Genomic DNA, 16288 nt, shown 5'->3' with positions numbered 1-16288 from the left:
GTGCGTCGGGGCTGCGGGTGGGGGACCCTGGGGCGGCCTGCAGCCTTTCCACACCGCCTCTCCCTCGGGGCTAGCTTGCCAGGCTGGCCAATTCAGCGAGCCTTCTCCAGGCTTATGTGAGCAAGCCCTGGGCTGGGCCGGGCTCCCTCGGGAGCCTGAGGACACGCAGAGGGTCCCACGTGCCCAAGGGAAGGAGTAGGAGCCGAGCGAACAGAGGGGAGGTCACTGCATCAGGCGGAGCCCCCCAGAGGCCACACGGGGGTCAGCCGCACTGGCTGATGTGGACGCTGGAATCACAGGGGCCACCATCTGTTAGCGCCTGAGCTCAGCAAGGCCCGGACACCGGGACGGGACTTGAGGAGACAGAGTAAGGACAGCAGGTGGTCAGAGAGCCCCGCAGCCCCCCGCTCTGGGCTGGGATCCAGACCTCCACCTGCCCCTGGGTTGTGGGAGGGCCCCGTCTGGCCTCTGTTCATTCCCGGCCCCTGTCGTGGCTCACGGTCACGTCCCGGGTTCACTGTCGGTCCCGGAGGGCAGGAAGAACATTGCCGTGAACGGGCTGTAACTGCCTGGGAGCCGGACGTCCGAGGGCCTCGGCCACGGGACCCACCTGACGGCAGCCGCTGTCCCCGGGGGTGGGCACAGTGACTGGTCTGCGCCCCCAGGGCTGCTCCCAGCACGGGCAGGCCGTGAGCCCAGTCAGGGGCCCGAGGCTGCCCAAGCGTCCCATCCCTGCGATCACACAATTCTCGTCGGGCTCAGGGACTTGTTGAGCGTTGCCGCGTGCTGTTGGGGGTCCGGGACTGTCCCCCGCACAGAGGAATCCACAGCCTCCCAGAGGAGCGGGTCCTCGTGGTGGGGACGGAAAAAGATGGGTGCTACAGGGAAGAGGCAGGGCAGGGCCCACGGGGGGCACGGGCCTCCGCACCCCCAGAGAGCTGCTCACGGCTCCAGGGAGAGAGCCCCACCAGGCTGCGGGGCTGGCCTCACACCCAGGGGTTCCCGGCTGAGAGGAGACCGCGGGTGAGGCACGGGGCTCCCCCCACAGAGGGCCCTCTGACCTCCCGAGGGCTTTGTCACCTGGGTCCCATGACACCTACACTTTACGTGTGCGCGTCGAGGGGCCAGCCGTGCGGGTCTGGCAGAGACCTGTAAAAATGGGGCTGGGGTGTCCGCGGCACCCACGCGGGGTCTTGGTGGCCGAGCCAGCACTCGTGGAAAAGGAGAGGGACGGCCCCAGCGGGGACGCATCGCCCCTCTGGGCAGTGCGGGACAGTCCCCAGGCTGACTGAAGGCCCCGGGAGCACCGTTCTCTGGCCAGCGTGGTCACACACTCTCGTTAGAGTAGCACCACGGGCCGGTTTCCACTCTGAGTCCAGACGAGGCCGTCCCCTTCCTTGCTTGATGGCGCCAGAGCCGGTTCTGAACAACCAGCCGCGAGTATTTGCAAGGCGGCCCAGTCCGCCCTTTGTCCGACCTGAACAAGTGTGATGCCCGCACGTAAGAGAGAGGGTTCCTGTGTCACGGCAGGAAAGGCGTCAGAAAAGGCGCAAAACCCCACGATGCCCGCAGCGCCCTGCCGAGAGAACCACAAATCGTGAAAGATTTCACTTTTATCTTTCTCGGGTGAAAGAAAGGTGAGCGAGCGTTGCTGTAGAACACAGAAGACGTGGTCGCCCCAAAGAGGGCGGGGGGATGGCCTGGGCTTGGTTCCCAGACGCCAGCACGGGCGCACCTGCTCCGTCCGCGCTCGTCCGCGGCGTCCAGCCATCGCAGACAAAGCATCCCGGGTTCTTATTCCACATGACGGCCTCCTCACCTTGTGTCTTTAGGCCAGTGGTCACATTCTGGGGGAGGCGTGTGTTTCCACGGAAACTGCACGTCGTCGGTGTTCTTGGTCGCGGATGAGAACAGGGGGTCGGCCTGTCTCCGCCTGTCCTCAGACCACGCGAGGGGTCCCAGTGAACAAGCTAATCTAACATTAAAAGGTCCTGCTGTACGTGGCTCGGCGGCGTCGCCCCGAGAGATCGGGCGGCTGAAAGGCGGGACCCATGCTTCCCGAAAGCTCCAGGTCACGCCCGGTTCGGGCTCTGTCTCCGCCAGCCAAGCACGAGGCTCCTCAACCCGACTCGCCGTTGACACAAGGCCTCCGACCTGTGTGAGCTTGCTGATGGCTTCGTAACACGCCGAGGTTTTACGATTTGTGCCGGGATAATTTGGCGTGTGGCCCAAATAGCCATCGTGGGGTCGCAGGAGTGGTGTGCCCGGTGGCCAGGACACGCGGCGGGAACGGCCCAGTGAGCGCGTGCGTGTAGAATCCCACCCCACCCCACCCCCCCACCCCCCCCCCCCCCGCCACGGCGAGTCCAGATTCGGCGGATGCTGGGCCCACACAGAGGTGAGGGGAGGCAGGACTGTGGTTGAGGAAACTCAGCCGTATCCGGGAAAAGGCTCAAATCTGTGAAGTGAGTGGTCACCAACTGACTTGCTAAGTCGTCTTATGTCAGGTAAAGTGCAGGCAGGATCTTCTCCCCAAGGTCAATTCTAAAGCAAATCTGAGTAAGAAGAAAATCCTACCCCGCACATTCAAGTAACTGAGGTCATCGTGATGCCTTTGCTCAGTTCTGAGATGTGGCAACGAGAAGGTGAGGAAAAGCACCGTGTGGAGGCCCCGGGTACAAACCCAGAGCCGCGTCCGGGAGAGCAGCACTTCCTAGGTGCCCAGAGCCTGGCCAGGCGTGCCCTCGCCTGCGTCTGAATTGCCTACGGTGCCCACGCCGCTCCTGGGCTCCCCCCAAGGCTTCCTGCCCCAGAGCGCCCCGGGTCGGGTGGGAGCCCGGAAGTGTGCAATGGGAAGGCCTCCCCCTCGTTGGAGAAACGCAGACGTACCCACTCGGGGTAAGCAGTTCCTGTGCTTTCCGGCGTGGTGACTGTTCATCCCGCGGACGGAATGGCCGGGGGACAGGGAGGGCCGAGGGGGACCTCCGTCTAAGGAACGTGCCTGTGTGCCAGCCCGGTCACCAGCCCCACCGAGAGAGCCCCGTGTCTATCCTGCACATTTACGGTTCACGACTAACACAAGCCTGAGGCTCATTTGGGTTTTGTAGGTTCAGCACTTTTCCTACGGATTTCTTTTTGTACAAAGTGGGTTAGAAATTTTAAAACTCCTGTACAGACCCAGGGAAACTTCCAATTTCAATTCATGTGGCTTTGATCAGATTTTACCACATGAGACGTTCGCGAACTGGCCGACTACCGTCACATGCTGCTGAAAGAGCCACCGCAGTGCGGTGACAGATTAAAAACGATCCCTCCAGAAGTGAGAAGGGCTCGGGGAGGGGGGGGGGGATGGCAGAGACCTCACGGTAGTCACGGTGGTGCTGTTTCCTTCCTCGTTGGTCGGACACTGGGTGGAGAGCACTGTATTTCTCCCAGTCGTTAGGGAACGGAATCAAAATGTAATTGGAGTTTGCTATTTCCAAATACGCAGCTGAAACAGTTCCCTGCGCTGGGGTACAAGCGGGGAGAGGGCGCAGGACCTTCCGGCAGGTTCTATTCCTTCCCAGCCCACGACTCGGCTTCGGGCCAGCCTTCTCCTAGTGAGGCCAGCCTCATCCACTCGGCCGAGCCCAGGGCCGACCAAGCGCTGGACATCAGTCGGTTCAAACGTGCTAAAAACCCGACAGAGAGCAAAGCGTGAGACCCACGCAGCAGGGGTGCTGGCTCTAAACCTGACTCCGCCTTTGGCTGACTGACTTTGGGGAAATAACTCAACGTCTCTGTGCTTTGGCTCCTCCGACTGTAAAACGGGGAAGCTAAGAACCCCTGCCTGTGGGATCGGCTTTCTCTCTCCTCAGAGGAAACAGATGTAATGGATTTTGCTCACGGGAGACACTCCGTAAGCTGCAGGTACGACAATAGGAAACAAAGCCAAAGGTCCACCGTTGTCTCCATCTCAGAAGGAGCCATCGGGAAGTGAAGACGGGGCCTCACGCCAGGGTCTTGCGAGGGGTGTGGGGAACTTGGTCCATCTCAGCACGGACGGGCTTTGCTCCATAGAGCAGTGGTTCTGCTGCTTTTCGGGAATAAATCTCACTGTACAGGGACGCCCGCAGGTGGGTTTCTTGGGAATTTAGGGAACGGTGAAGCCAGGGCGCACTTGTTATGGCTCCTCCCGAGGGCAGCGCTGAGGGCCGGTGGTCAAAGGCGAGCCAGGCACACGGGTGGGGGGCTGGCCCCCAGGACCCGGCTCAGGTGTAGGAGAAAGGCCCCCTCCGGTGACTCCTTCAGATACCTCAGAGGCTAGAATTCCATAAACGTTTTCACTTCTGAACATAAAATCCCACAAGTGAGTTGAAACGTAAAACCCTGACAAATCAGAACCGTCACCTCACTCTGTTGACTGTGCCGTTTATAAGGCGTTTTTGGCTTTGGCGCTCCCATTATTGATACTGTCGGGCCACGTGGCAAACGTGTGATTAGAACAGGTCAGGGTGGGCTCAGTGTACGTGTCATTGGGCAAATAGCATGTTTCATGTATATCTTGCTTTCTGGGGGCTCGCAGTCTCAAGGAAATCTTTGAGAGGTGACTTAATTGTTCGTTCATAATCCAAGAAGAAAAGGGGAGTCCAAGGACAAAGAGCCTAAACCTTGAATAAAAATGTGAATGCCAAAAGAAAGGTACATTTCCCCCGGGTCCGTCTGAGTGGCATCTGGACCCACAAATGGCCCCGTCTCCTGGGGAGCTAACGCCTCAACCGAGCCCCCTCTCCGCCACTGGTCTCTGCACAGCTGCGTGCCGCCTCAGCGATCGCCAGTTCGGGTTTTCGTTCGTCCGGAAAATACGTCCGTTCGTGGTTTTAAGACCTTGATGTCCGAGTCTACGGACGACCCCTCTGGGCAGCTGGTTTTATGGGTGAGGCAGGGCAGAGCGCGGACAGGACTGTTCCTGGGGATGACTTTGCAGGGTCTGGCCCTTGCCTGGTGGGCACAGTGGCAGGTGTGCTCACGGGACTGAAATCTCTTCCAAGATGAAGCTGTCCCTATTGTTTGCAGACGCCTGCCTCAGTTACCCCAGAATCTCTAGCCGGAGACAACCAGGGCTCAGTCAGTGCACGGTAACGGGGTGGGTGAGCTTTCCGCCCCCAGAAGTGCAGCGTTCCATGAGGCACCGGCTCTCTGTGTCCTGGGCAGGAGGTCGAGTGAGTTTACCCCGTGTAAGAGAATCGCACTTGGCACTTGAGCATCTTACCCGCTTGAGAATCGCATTAGCGCCCGCATCGGCTGGTTTGTGGCCCGGCTTCCGCCCAAGCGGGACGCGTGCCCGAGGCTGCCCGTACGAGCCACCTAACTGCGTGTTTCCTTTTCCCAGGGAGGAAGAGACAGTCGTTCCGGATCACCCATGGCTAGACGCTGAAGCCCTGCCTCGAGGTTGTTATAGAATCCCGTCCTCAGCTTCTTAATATAACTGCCTTAAGATTTTAATACTGTTCACATAAATTACCTACTTGTAGCAAACCCCCCTTGCCTAATGCCCGTTGAGTTGTGCACACAGTAGGGGCAGGCACGCCGCATCCTACTGGCAATTTCTGGCCATCAGCTAAATGGAGAAGACGCAGACGGAAAATTAAACGGCGACTCTGAGTTTGAAGATAAACGCCCTGGGACTCTCATCCCCCTGCGACGCGGCCCCGCCGCACTGTGGTGCGGGTGCACGGCGCGCCTCCAAGTTCACCCTCCGTCCTCGGACTCGCTTTGCTGACTCGGCATCCCTCGGCTTCCCGGGCGCTGCCGTGGCGACGCTGCTGTGGACACAGAGACACGTGCGGGGCGGTGAGGACTGTCGATCCGAGCTTCCTTTGGTTTCTTCCCCTGCCCTTGCTCACCTCCTAACACACACTCACTCTCCCTCCAGGGTTAGGCAGTCGGGAGCGGCACAGGGGGCTTCGGTATGTGAAGTGCGGGCGGGCAGCTGTGGAGAGTCCCATGTGGTGGGCGCAGAGGGGGCGCCTGCGGGGGCGGCTGCCCACCACGGCCGGCTGGCGGAATTCAGGCGTGGCGGAGAGGGGAACAGGGAGGCAAACCTGGGCTGGGCTGCGGCCCCAACAGGAAACAGGGTCTTCTTGGACATTAGGTGATGGCGCGGCGGGAGCCAGAGCGGCCCCCGCGAGCCGCCTGTTTCCCCCCAGAGCCCAGCAGGAGGGTCTGAGCGGGACTGGAGGAGTTTTCTGGGTGGCCTCACGGCGTCACCCTGGTCACTGCGGGAGGTGACCGGCGGTATGCTTACCACGGCACGGCACACAGCAGACACTAACCCTGGGAGGACGGGTAGCGTCCCGCCCACCCGCATCCCAGACACAGACGTGCGTAGTCGGTAGGCTTCGGAGGGTTCTCTTCCCGAATCGCTGACCCGGACGTGCGAGCAGAGAGGGGGACTCCTCTGAGCTGTGTCTCTTCTAACGCGAGCTGACCTTTCCTGTGCGCCCCTCCTAACATACTGACCCCACCTTTTGATTTTAGCGTATCTCTCACAGGCCTTCCAAAGAGCCCCACACCGGCACCCCCGCCCCCTTAGAACCCAGATGAGGAGTAGTGAGCGTAATCCTGTCCTAATTCCTGCTCGGTGTGGGTTTAATGTAGTGTCTATTAATTCCTAGCCTCAATGATGAGAGGGTGGGGGGGGGGAGGGTAGAAAAAAGGGACAAAATTCCAGAAACAGAACCTCCAAATTGCTCAACACACACACACACTCGACATCTTTGAGCCGACTGCTGACCGAGTGATCTCTCTTCGTGGCTACGCACCCCGTCAGCGTGCGCTGTGATGGGGGGGGGGGGGTCTCATGGAAAGTACACACTGTTCTTGAATATTGAAATAAAATAATAAACTTTTAATGATATTTGTACGGGTGTCTTACTTTATCTTTATTCTGGTCTGTGGACCGCGAGCCAAACAGAGCAAAAGTCGCGTCTCGGAGGCGACGTGTCAGAGTGCTTGCTGAGCAGGGGCTGAGCCGCCGGTCAGTGTGTTATCACCGGACGGCTTTCCGTTAAGAGAAAGTGGAACACAGGTCATGGTTAGGGCACTGGTTTGCTCACTCACAAGGCAAAGAATTTTCAATTTGTCCCTGAACAGCCTGTTGAAGTATATTTACACTTCGTTGTTTTGCCAGAGTAAACACCTGTTAACGTGAGCTGAAGAAACTCTGAGAAATTACTTCTTGCCACACAGACGCCTCAACAACCATAAGGGGTTTGGGAAATTTTGTGTGTTAGCTGCTGTGGGTTACAGAAGTTCTGTTTCCAAAAGACAAGCCAGAGTTTTCACTTGGCTTTGTTTTGCTTTTAACTAAAATCCCGGACTCCCTAGTGCCTCAGCCGTGAGAAACTATGCACGCCTGCGGGCTAGCGAGGGAAGCCCCCCAACTCTGGGATGCTTGCGGGAGCCCTTCTCCAGGGGCCCCAGGCCCGGTGCCGTGCGAACCCCCCCAAGAATGAACGGGGAAGCCGCCCTGCTCGGCCGGGACCGACCCCTCTCCTCTCCACCTCCGGACCCAACCCTCAGACTGACGAATTGTGAAACTCGTGCACAGACAGGCACGTTTTGAAAATGGTATTCTTTCAGGGGCATCTTAACGGACACGTAATACAGGTTTTTGAAACTAAAAAAATAAAATGGGGCGCCTGTGTGGCTCCATCGGTTAAGTGTTTGACTCACGGTTCCTGAGTTCAAGCCCGTGTCAGACTCGGTGCTGACAGTACTGAGCCTGCTTGGGATGCTCTCTCCCTCTCGCTGCCCGCCCCACGCTCCCGTTCTCTCTCAAAATAAGTAAGTTTTAAAAAGCCACACGAGAACACAGCATCACATCTGTGATGTCTTGACCAAAGGTGCGTCACGAAGAAACGCTGGGGGAGAAAGTGGGGGGCTGCCTCCTGCATGACCGGCCCGGTTTTCAGAAATGTCGCCGTGATGGGAGCCGCGGCCAGAGGGGGAGCAGTTCCGACCCAAAGGTCAGGGTAGGTGGGAGCCTGAAGCCCTCTGTTGGCGTGAGGGCGGTACTGTCCGTGCCCTTCCTGTAATTCGTATGGAAGTTTGAAACCGCTTCAGAAATGCAGGGTTACACAGAAGGGACAAAGGCGGTCGGTCATTATGGGGCGCCTGGGGGGCTCAGTCGGTTGAGCGTCCGACTTTGGCTCAGGTCATGATCTCACAGTTCGTGAGTTCGAGCCCCACGTCGGGCTCTGTGCCGACAACCCGGAGCCTGGAGCCTGCTTCAGGTTGTGTCCCTCTCTCCCTCTCTGCCCCTCCCCTGCTCACGCTCTGTCTCTCTCACAAAAAAAAAAAACTTTAAAAAGGAAAGTGTTTAGGGGCACCTGGGTGGCTCAGTCGGTTGAGCGTCCGACTTCGGATCGGGTCATGATCTCACAGTCCGTGAGTTTGAGCCCCGCGTCAGGCTCTGGGCCGACAGCTCGGAGCCTGGACCCTGCTTCAGATTCTGTGTCTCCCTCTCTCTCCCCCTCCCCCACCCTTGCTCTGTCTCTGTCTCAGAAATAAACATTAAAAAAAAACAAACAAAAGAAAGACGGTGGGTCATTAAACCTGAGAAAGAAAGATCACCCCAAGGGAAGCAGGAAAAGGGCGCCGTGAAGAGCGCCCCAGGGCAGGTGGCCAGCTGTTGTCCCACTTGGCACAGAGCCACCAAGAAACTGGCGGACCTCACGTCAAGATGAGCTGCTCTGCGTGAGTCATAGGACCGTCTTCCCAGGGAGTGTGGTTACCAGGGTAACTTGGTTCTGATACAAGAGTGGCGGCATAGGACCGTGTCTCTTGATTGATCCAGGGTAATGGAATCAGGGAAACGTGTTTGTCGGTAGAGAGTGTGAAGCAGTGTGTGTGGGTGTAGACAGTTTCCACATTTCACTTCTTCCTGAAGGACTAAAAAGAGCCAATACCTCAAAGGTGCTACGTGACAATAACAGCTTCTCGGTGACGGGGACGGCATCGTGGATGGTGTGGGGTAAATTGGCCACTGACGTTTGTAATAAAAATTCCCATTCAGAGAGCAAGCCGAGCCAGGGACATTTCACGGCCTCCCGAGTTATCGGACGACGTAGCACCGGCAGCCGCGATGCATCTGAACTTCTCCCAAGACGCCAGTTTCCTGGGCGCTGGCAGAGGGCCCCTGGGTCAGAGAGAAAGGGGGTGACCGGTCACAGCACTGGGGGAAGCAGGGCATCAGCCTCTCTGCGGATATCCCCACGCCCGACTCCCACAGGGCGACCCAAAGTGGGCCAGGAGATGCCCGCACGCACAGGGCACGGTGGTGCAGGAGAGGAGCCCGGGCTTAGGGAACCCGGGGCTTTTATACAAGGCAGCCAGCTGGCCTGACCTGGCCCCAGGGGAAGACACGTCTTGATTAGACCGGTCAGGAAACAAGCATGGCTCTGCTCTGAAGATTCCCCAGCTCCAGAGTCCGCGTCCTACACGAACAGCCTCGGAAAGATCCTGGGTCAAAGGCAGAGAGCACCGTGTCCCAGGACGCTCAGGAACGAGGCACCTGCGGAGCGTGGTCTCCCACCCGTGACGGCTCATTAACTGAGAACAACTAACTTTATAGGTGAGGGGACAGGCCCTGAGAAGTTAACGGAGTGTCCTGACGACACGGTCAGCCATCAGCCCCAGGACCGGTCTGACCCGAGGTCCCAAGTCACCCTGCCCCTCAGCTTTGCTGGCGCACAGGAAGCTTTGTGAACTCATGCCTTTGTGTTTGGACACAAAGACTCTTACATCATCAGAGAGCCAAGCGGCCCGGGAAAATGCATCTGGAGAAGCGTTTTAAACGGTGGAGACGACCACTGTTGTCTCTCTGGAAGAGAGCAGATCTTCCAGAAGCTGGGAATTCTTTCTAAAAAGTCCCTTCCCCCCACCCATCACATTTTAAAACCTGTTAGAGCAATATTCCTCCGACAAACAAGAATTGTCAATTTCTCACCATTCCCTCCGACAGAAGTCCAGGAAAGAAAACCCAAAATCATTTTAGGTAGTTCAGTCCAACAAGGTATGGAGCCTCCACTCCGTGCTAGGAACAAGGTGCACAGAGATATCCTCAGTTTGTCGTCTCAACAGGACAAGGACTTCATAAACCTCCAACTTCTAAAAGTTTGCAAATATATCTTTACTTATTTAAAGTTTATTTACTTATTTTAAGGTAAACAGAGACCGCTGAGCGGGAGAGAAGCAGAGAGAGAGAGAGACAGAGAATCCCAAGCAGGGGCTCGAACTCACGAAGCCGTGAGATCACGACCTGAGCCGAAACCAAGAGTAGGACAATCAACCGACTGAGCCAGCCAGACGCCCCTGGAAATAGATCTTTAAATAGAGGATTAGATGCTATAATATAAACGAACTCCACTGGTGTTTCTGAGGAAGTCTAACACCCCACACAGCTCACGAACAGACACAGTGATACCGTGATGGCGTTTCATTTCCTTGTTGTTACTCCCAAGTACCTTGTGCGAGAGAGAAAATGAACAGTTATCCTCAAGGACAGAAAAGAAGACCCGCTCACACTCTTCAAACCCCATGGATCTCAATTCATTGCAAATCCAGCGTCGCTGTGTTGGGTTAACCCTTGCTGAAAACGCTACCTACAGAATACATCCATCTTTAAAACAGTCGTAACTCACCCCGAACCCCAAAAATGTGAACATACAGGAGCTTTAAAATAATACCAGAACTATTTTTATTCTTCTTAAAGCCAGCACAGTGGCTTTTGGCAGAACTATCCATTTCTAATACAAAATTGGATTAAATAAATATTATCCAATGTATAAATAGACCATGGGACAATTTTGAAGGGTAGAAAAAAAAATTCTTCTGTAAATAAAAAAAAAAAATTTATTTTTCTTTACTGGTGAATCAAGAGTGAATCACAATGTCATTGTAGGATTTGTCAAATAGATTACAAACCCTGATTTAATACAAAAGTCTTCATGTGGTAAAGCATTACATGTAAAAAAGATTAAATAGCAAAATTTCTTAAGGTGACTGCCTATTGCTCCTGCCACGTAATCTTTATTTTTTTTAGTGCTTCAAATAGTTTATTCATCATCCATGAGAACCTACCATAGCGCCTCTATGTGAAGGGCAGGGATACGACAGGGAGTGTGAGCTCCTGTGTGTGTGTGTGTTTGTGTGTGTGCAACACGTGCGCACACGCCTCAGGAAGGGCAGTCCATTCAGATCAGGTCAACAGTGACAAAGAGAAACTTGACTTACAAAACTTACCAAGGCAAAGAAAACGTCTTTAACCAGAGATGCGCAGACATGGCGGGGTGGCTCCACTTTTTAAACAGTGAAAATGAAAGCAGGTTTTAAAAACCTGATTTTCATTAGGATAAGGCAAAGATCTAGAGGCCCTGGATGTCAACACCTTTGAAATTCTGTTCGAAAAACCCAAACCCCTACGTTGCATGAATAGGGATTCAGTGGCAAAAAGAGAAAAAAAAAAAACCTAGATTACTACAAAGTGCCAATTATATAATTTCATCTCTGCCTCACTTTACATAGATTTGAGAAAAAGAATAGATTAGCAATGACCAACCCTTGGATTATTATTTTTTTGGTGGTGGTGGTGGGGACACAATAATGATTTTGAAATAAACTTCTGGGGATAAAAAAAAGGCAAAAAAGCAGGCATGAGAAGTCTCTAAAAAGAACACCCAGAAAGCAGACCTACGTATCCTACGTATCTTTTTTCAAAGATGTTACTTACATAAATCTGAGTGATCATTTAATGTCAAAAGTGTGCACCTTCATGAGTTACAGATATTTGTCTGCGCAGAACAGAAACCTACTCACACTTCTAAGAAAACCTTGTACGTGTACCAGCGCAAGCATTTCTGGCACATAAATGCTCCACGGGGGGTTCAGAGGAGATGGGAGAGCTGGGTATAATCGTGAAGGCCAAGCTCACATTCCCTTACAGGCAATGGGGCAGGGAGCACAGGATACCAAACTAGAGTCGCTGCCCCATTCAATGTCGCACTTGCACGGAACAGAAACCCGACGGGGCAGTCAGTGGGAATTCCTCATTAGGACAGACGGTCCCGTCCCATCCGCGTTGGGTGGCGGGGGGTCGGGTCTGCACCGAACAGCCAGGCAGGCGTCTCCCCCAGTCCCTTGTGGGGTCTGCCCCCCCTCCCCCCGACCCGTGCAAGCACTGGGGGACCCACAGAGGAGGGCCCAGGGTAGGGACACTTCGGTTTACATTTCTGAAGAGATGTTTTTATTTTACTCTATTGTTCTGGGAAAACAGGACCACCCTTGTGTCCTCCAGGGGACGGGACCCTACGCCCGCCACACCCTGGCTGCCTGCCCGCTCCAGGAAGCATCCCCTGGTTCTCAGTGTCTGTGCAAAGGCAGGTCACCCTCTAGGCTCACATGAGTGCTCCCGGACCCTCCCCTCACCACCAGAGTGGGTTCGGGACAGTCACGCACTTTCCAGAGGGACCCAAGTGACCAGGGGATCGTCTAAGGTGGCCAATCATGAAGACAACGGACAACAGGAGGGACATTCATAGCTCACATGGATGGTGCGCCTGTCACTGACCCACATCCTGATTTGTGAGGTCTGGAGCCCCTCAGAGGGACCTTCCAGGGGGGTTAAGTCCTCGTCGTCTGGCCTTCACAGAGGGGAAGGGAAAGATCGCTAAAGTTCTGCTCTGTTAAAAATGATCTGAACTTGGAATTAATTCATGTGCCAAACTATTACGTATTAAATACTTTAAAAGAAAAAAATTAATCACACTTCCTAACTTCATTTTTTATTTATTGTTATTCCAAAGCAGGTACGCTATGAGGAGATATTTCTAAAAATACAGTTATCTGTTCTCAAAACCCTGGTTATGCAGGAGGCTAGAAATCTCTTGTCAGAAGACATTTATTAACCAGTAAAATATAAAGATCAACCTGTACTCCACCAAAGGTTCAAGTGAAATTATGTCTTTACAAAACCTTATATTTTCAAGGAATGTTTTGCAAAGAAGCAGCTTTTATAACTAGGAAGTAAATAAAAATAATATATTAATGTCTTGTGTTTGCCTGCTGAGTTAATAAATCGAGAAAACTCACAAAATGAATTATTGATAGATTGTTCCTCATTTTCTTTGACGAAAATAAAAGTAGGCTTTAGATTCACCTGGTAAGGCCTTACGTAAACAGGCAATTCACCAATACAGTTCACTGAACTACGCTTTCTGTACAAGTAGGAATCAAACCCTTTTAGACACTGTCCTGAGAGATGACATTTAATGCTACAACCAAAATAAATAACCTAGCGAGAACAACATGTTTTAAATGCAATAATTTCAACTTTGGAGATCTCTGTTCACCAAAATTAATCAACATTTCTAAAATATTTTAATACAAAATTATAAAAGAAAAGTGCATTAAAAGCAGAATCTTTAAAACTCTGGCACAATTACAATTATTCCGAATATATGGAGTACTGCCGGTACACGACGACATTCAAGGAGAACCTCAGGATACAGAAGTCCAGTATCACAAGAATAAGTCAAATAAGGCTTTTTTTCCCTTAAAAAAATATACAATACACAAAGCAGTTTGAAAAAAAAGTAATATTATTTAACAGTTTTCTGACTTAAATATTTTCACATAACAAAAGTTCTTATATCACCATCAATATTACTTATATACATATGCCCAAAGTGAACAACAACAACAACAACAAAAAATCAAAAGATGCCCTTTGAAAAAATAACAGTGAGAATGTCTCTTTCTTCAGGAATCTGAAATGAGCCCGTCTCTTAATATACAAAGTCCATACAATATTTATAATAAAACTGCTCTCTTCTGAAACCAGGGAGGCAATGAGAGAAAATAAAAGCAATTATTTTTCAGGAAGAAAAAACCAAAAGCAAAGCAACCCCACCTTTACGTTACAATGAAAAGATACCCATTTGTGAATAGAACGAATACAATACTGATCTGAAGTGCTCGCAGGGAGCTAAAAACTCTGACGCTCTCTCTGGAATCTGGGGACTAGAGCTTCTATTTACAAAATATACTGTTCAGCCACACAGAGGCCCATATATCTGCGTATGTACATATGTATTTATATATAGAACATATAAATAACTTTGAAGGAGAAATTCACATGAAGTAAAGAACTTTCCATCTTTGGAATGCTGTAGGAGCAACGCACACTGCCCCCCGCACGGGGTGGGATTTGGTTTGGGACGTGTTCAATGTGGCACCATTGATGATAGTAAAGAATTCCCTGAAATAAAAAATACACCTGCTTATGCGTGAAGAGAAAGTCACGGGGCTCGTACGGTCCTTACCTTTAATCTACAAATGCACCTCTCAGGCGTCGGGGTGGGCAGGGCCACGGCGCCCCCACTCCCGGGAGCCAGCTCTGCCCTTCCCTGCTTGTGACGTATGGCTTGTGCTTTCTGCAACCGTCTAACCCGCGTACCTGGATGTCGACTAAAGAAGCAAGTGCGGCCCCTCCCGTGAGGACGGTTTAATCCTTCTCGGCGTCGGGTTTACAGCCCCCCAGGTTTCTGCCCCGAGGCGGTGTTCCTGTAGCTAATGATTAGACAAACGTAATGCGGAGAGAACTGGTCCAGCCGGCTCTCAAGGAACTAGTTAGATTAACTTACTACGGTAGACCAAAAACAGTCCATTTCTAACTTCAAAATGCACAGAGGAAAAGAAATGGAAAAAACTTCCCTGTGTGTTCTGACATTTTTCGAACTTCATGCACCTATTTTATGTGTGTTTTATAAGCTCTGCTTCTTACGACAGAAAGCATGAAGGAAACTATCTTACTTTTTCCATGGTAACTTTCGCCTTTGCCAATACAAAGACGTCACACCACGAGGACAGTGAGATCCAGTTAAGTTCTGTTTAACTAGATGCACTGGCCACCGAGTAGAGGGGGAAACTACCTATCGTAGTACCTGAGCTCAATGATTCGTAGACAAATGACGGCACCGCGTTCACACCGTCCCCGGTTTTTTCCTCTCAGTCTCTGAACGACAATGATTCTTAGATAATTTTATAACTGAAACACCGCGGTGGTAACATCCTTGACACTTGGAGCTTCAACACGGACACTCCAAGCGCTCTGTTCTTCCGCGACACGCGACGCGAGGGACGGCCCTCCAGGCGGGGACGGGCGCGTCAGAACACACCGGCCAAGGCCTGCCACTCGCTCGCGGCCTCCTGCACCACGTCTTCCAGCTGGAGGGTGCGGCTCAGCTCCTCCGCTCCGGGCTCCTGCGGGGCCACGGGCTCCTGCACACTTCCTGCAGCACAGACGGGAAAGAGCAGGCGGGGGCTCGGCCAGCGGCACGCGGCTACTCACCTTTGCACAGAGACCATCAAACGGAGACCAGAGATCTCTAAATTGGTTTGCTTTCCGTCCCACTGGAAAAATCATTTGAGCTGCAGCTTAAATAATTACGGGGGGGACAACTTCCGCTCTCGGAATGTGAATGAACGGCCCTTGCCGTGCACGCTCGCTGCCGGACGGTTACATCAACGCGGGCCGTGGTGAGCGATTAATCATGAATCCCACCAATACGGCGGGCACGGCCTCCTCACAGGAGGAGGCGCACAGAATGTTTGTGTGACAATAAAGGCTCCCTCTCTGGACGCCCCGCCCCAGGTGAAGGCCCGGCCCGCTGGCTCCCGGACCCCGCTGTCCTTAACAACCATGATCCCGAGACACAGAAGCACGGGCCGCCTGCACGTTTCCAGCTCGGGCCTCCCGCCCAGCTAGCAGTGTCCACGGTGGCCGTGGCGAGGCCATGTGCTCCCCTTGCCTCCCTGGCAAAGCCGGGTGCTGTGCAGGCCACCAAGGACCGGGAGGGAGACGGGCCGTGGTGGTGGGGGCGGGGGGCAGGGGGGAGACAGGCCGTGGCGGGCGGGGAGGGGAGGGGCCACGGGCCACAGGCGGGGGGGGGGGGGGGGGGGGGGGGGGTGGTGACGGGCCTAGCAGGCGGGGGCGGGCCTTACCGGTGTAGCTGTGCGCCCGCTTCATGTGCAGCTTCATGTTGCTCTTCTGGGTGAAGCCCATGACGCAGTAGTCACACTTGTAGGGCCTCTCGCCCGTGTGCTTCTTCATGTGCACCTGCAGCGCGCTCTTCTGGTTAAAGGCCTTCTCGCAGAGCGTGCAGTGGAACGGCCGCTCCCCTGGGGGGACGCACACACGTGAGCGCCCTCCTGGACGCTGCGCACACGTGAGCGCCCCCCTCCGCCC

At 53.7% G+C, this 16288-nt stretch overlaps 2 protein-coding genes across 12 annotated transcripts in view; one reads left to right on the top strand and one right to left on the bottom strand.

The window, feature by feature from the left end:
• Positions 1-6686, top strand: part of LOC123587775 (myelin basic protein) — a 116339-nt gene extending 109653 nt beyond the window's left edge. For all 4 annotated transcript variants that reach the window (XM_045457779.1, XM_045457778.1, XM_045457777.1 and 1 more), the window contains one exon: positions 5372-6686. In XM_045457779.1, coding sequence (XP_045313735.1) covers positions 5372-5416 — 45 coding nt within the window. In that variant the 3' untranslated portion in view covers positions 5417-6686. The remainder of the gene's footprint in view (positions 1-5371) is intronic.
• A 6126-nt stretch (positions 6687-12812) lies between these two features.
• ZNF236 (zinc finger protein 236) overlaps positions 12813-16288 on the bottom strand; it is a 108160-nt gene continuing 104684 nt past the window's right edge. For all 8 annotated transcript variants that reach the window (XM_045457766.1, XM_045457767.1, XM_045457771.1 and 5 more), the window contains 2 exons: positions 16045-16221; positions 12813-15332 (listed from right to left, as the gene is read on the bottom strand). In XM_045457766.1, the coding sequence (XP_045313722.1) occupies positions 15208-15332; positions 16045-16221 (302 nt within the window). In that variant the 3' untranslated portion in view covers positions 12813-15207. The remainder of the gene's footprint in view (positions 15333-16044; positions 16222-16288) is intronic.

Source organism: Leopardus geoffroyi, chromosome D3 (assembly GCF_018350155.1).
Source record: "Leopardus geoffroyi isolate Oge1 chromosome D3, O.geoffroyi_Oge1_pat1.0, whole genome shotgun sequence".
NCBI classification, from domain to species: domain Eukaryota; kingdom Metazoa; phylum Chordata; class Mammalia; order Carnivora; family Felidae; genus Leopardus; species Leopardus geoffroyi.
Note: the sequence above shows the minus strand (reverse complement) of the source record. Positions and strands in the feature narration are given on the sequence as shown.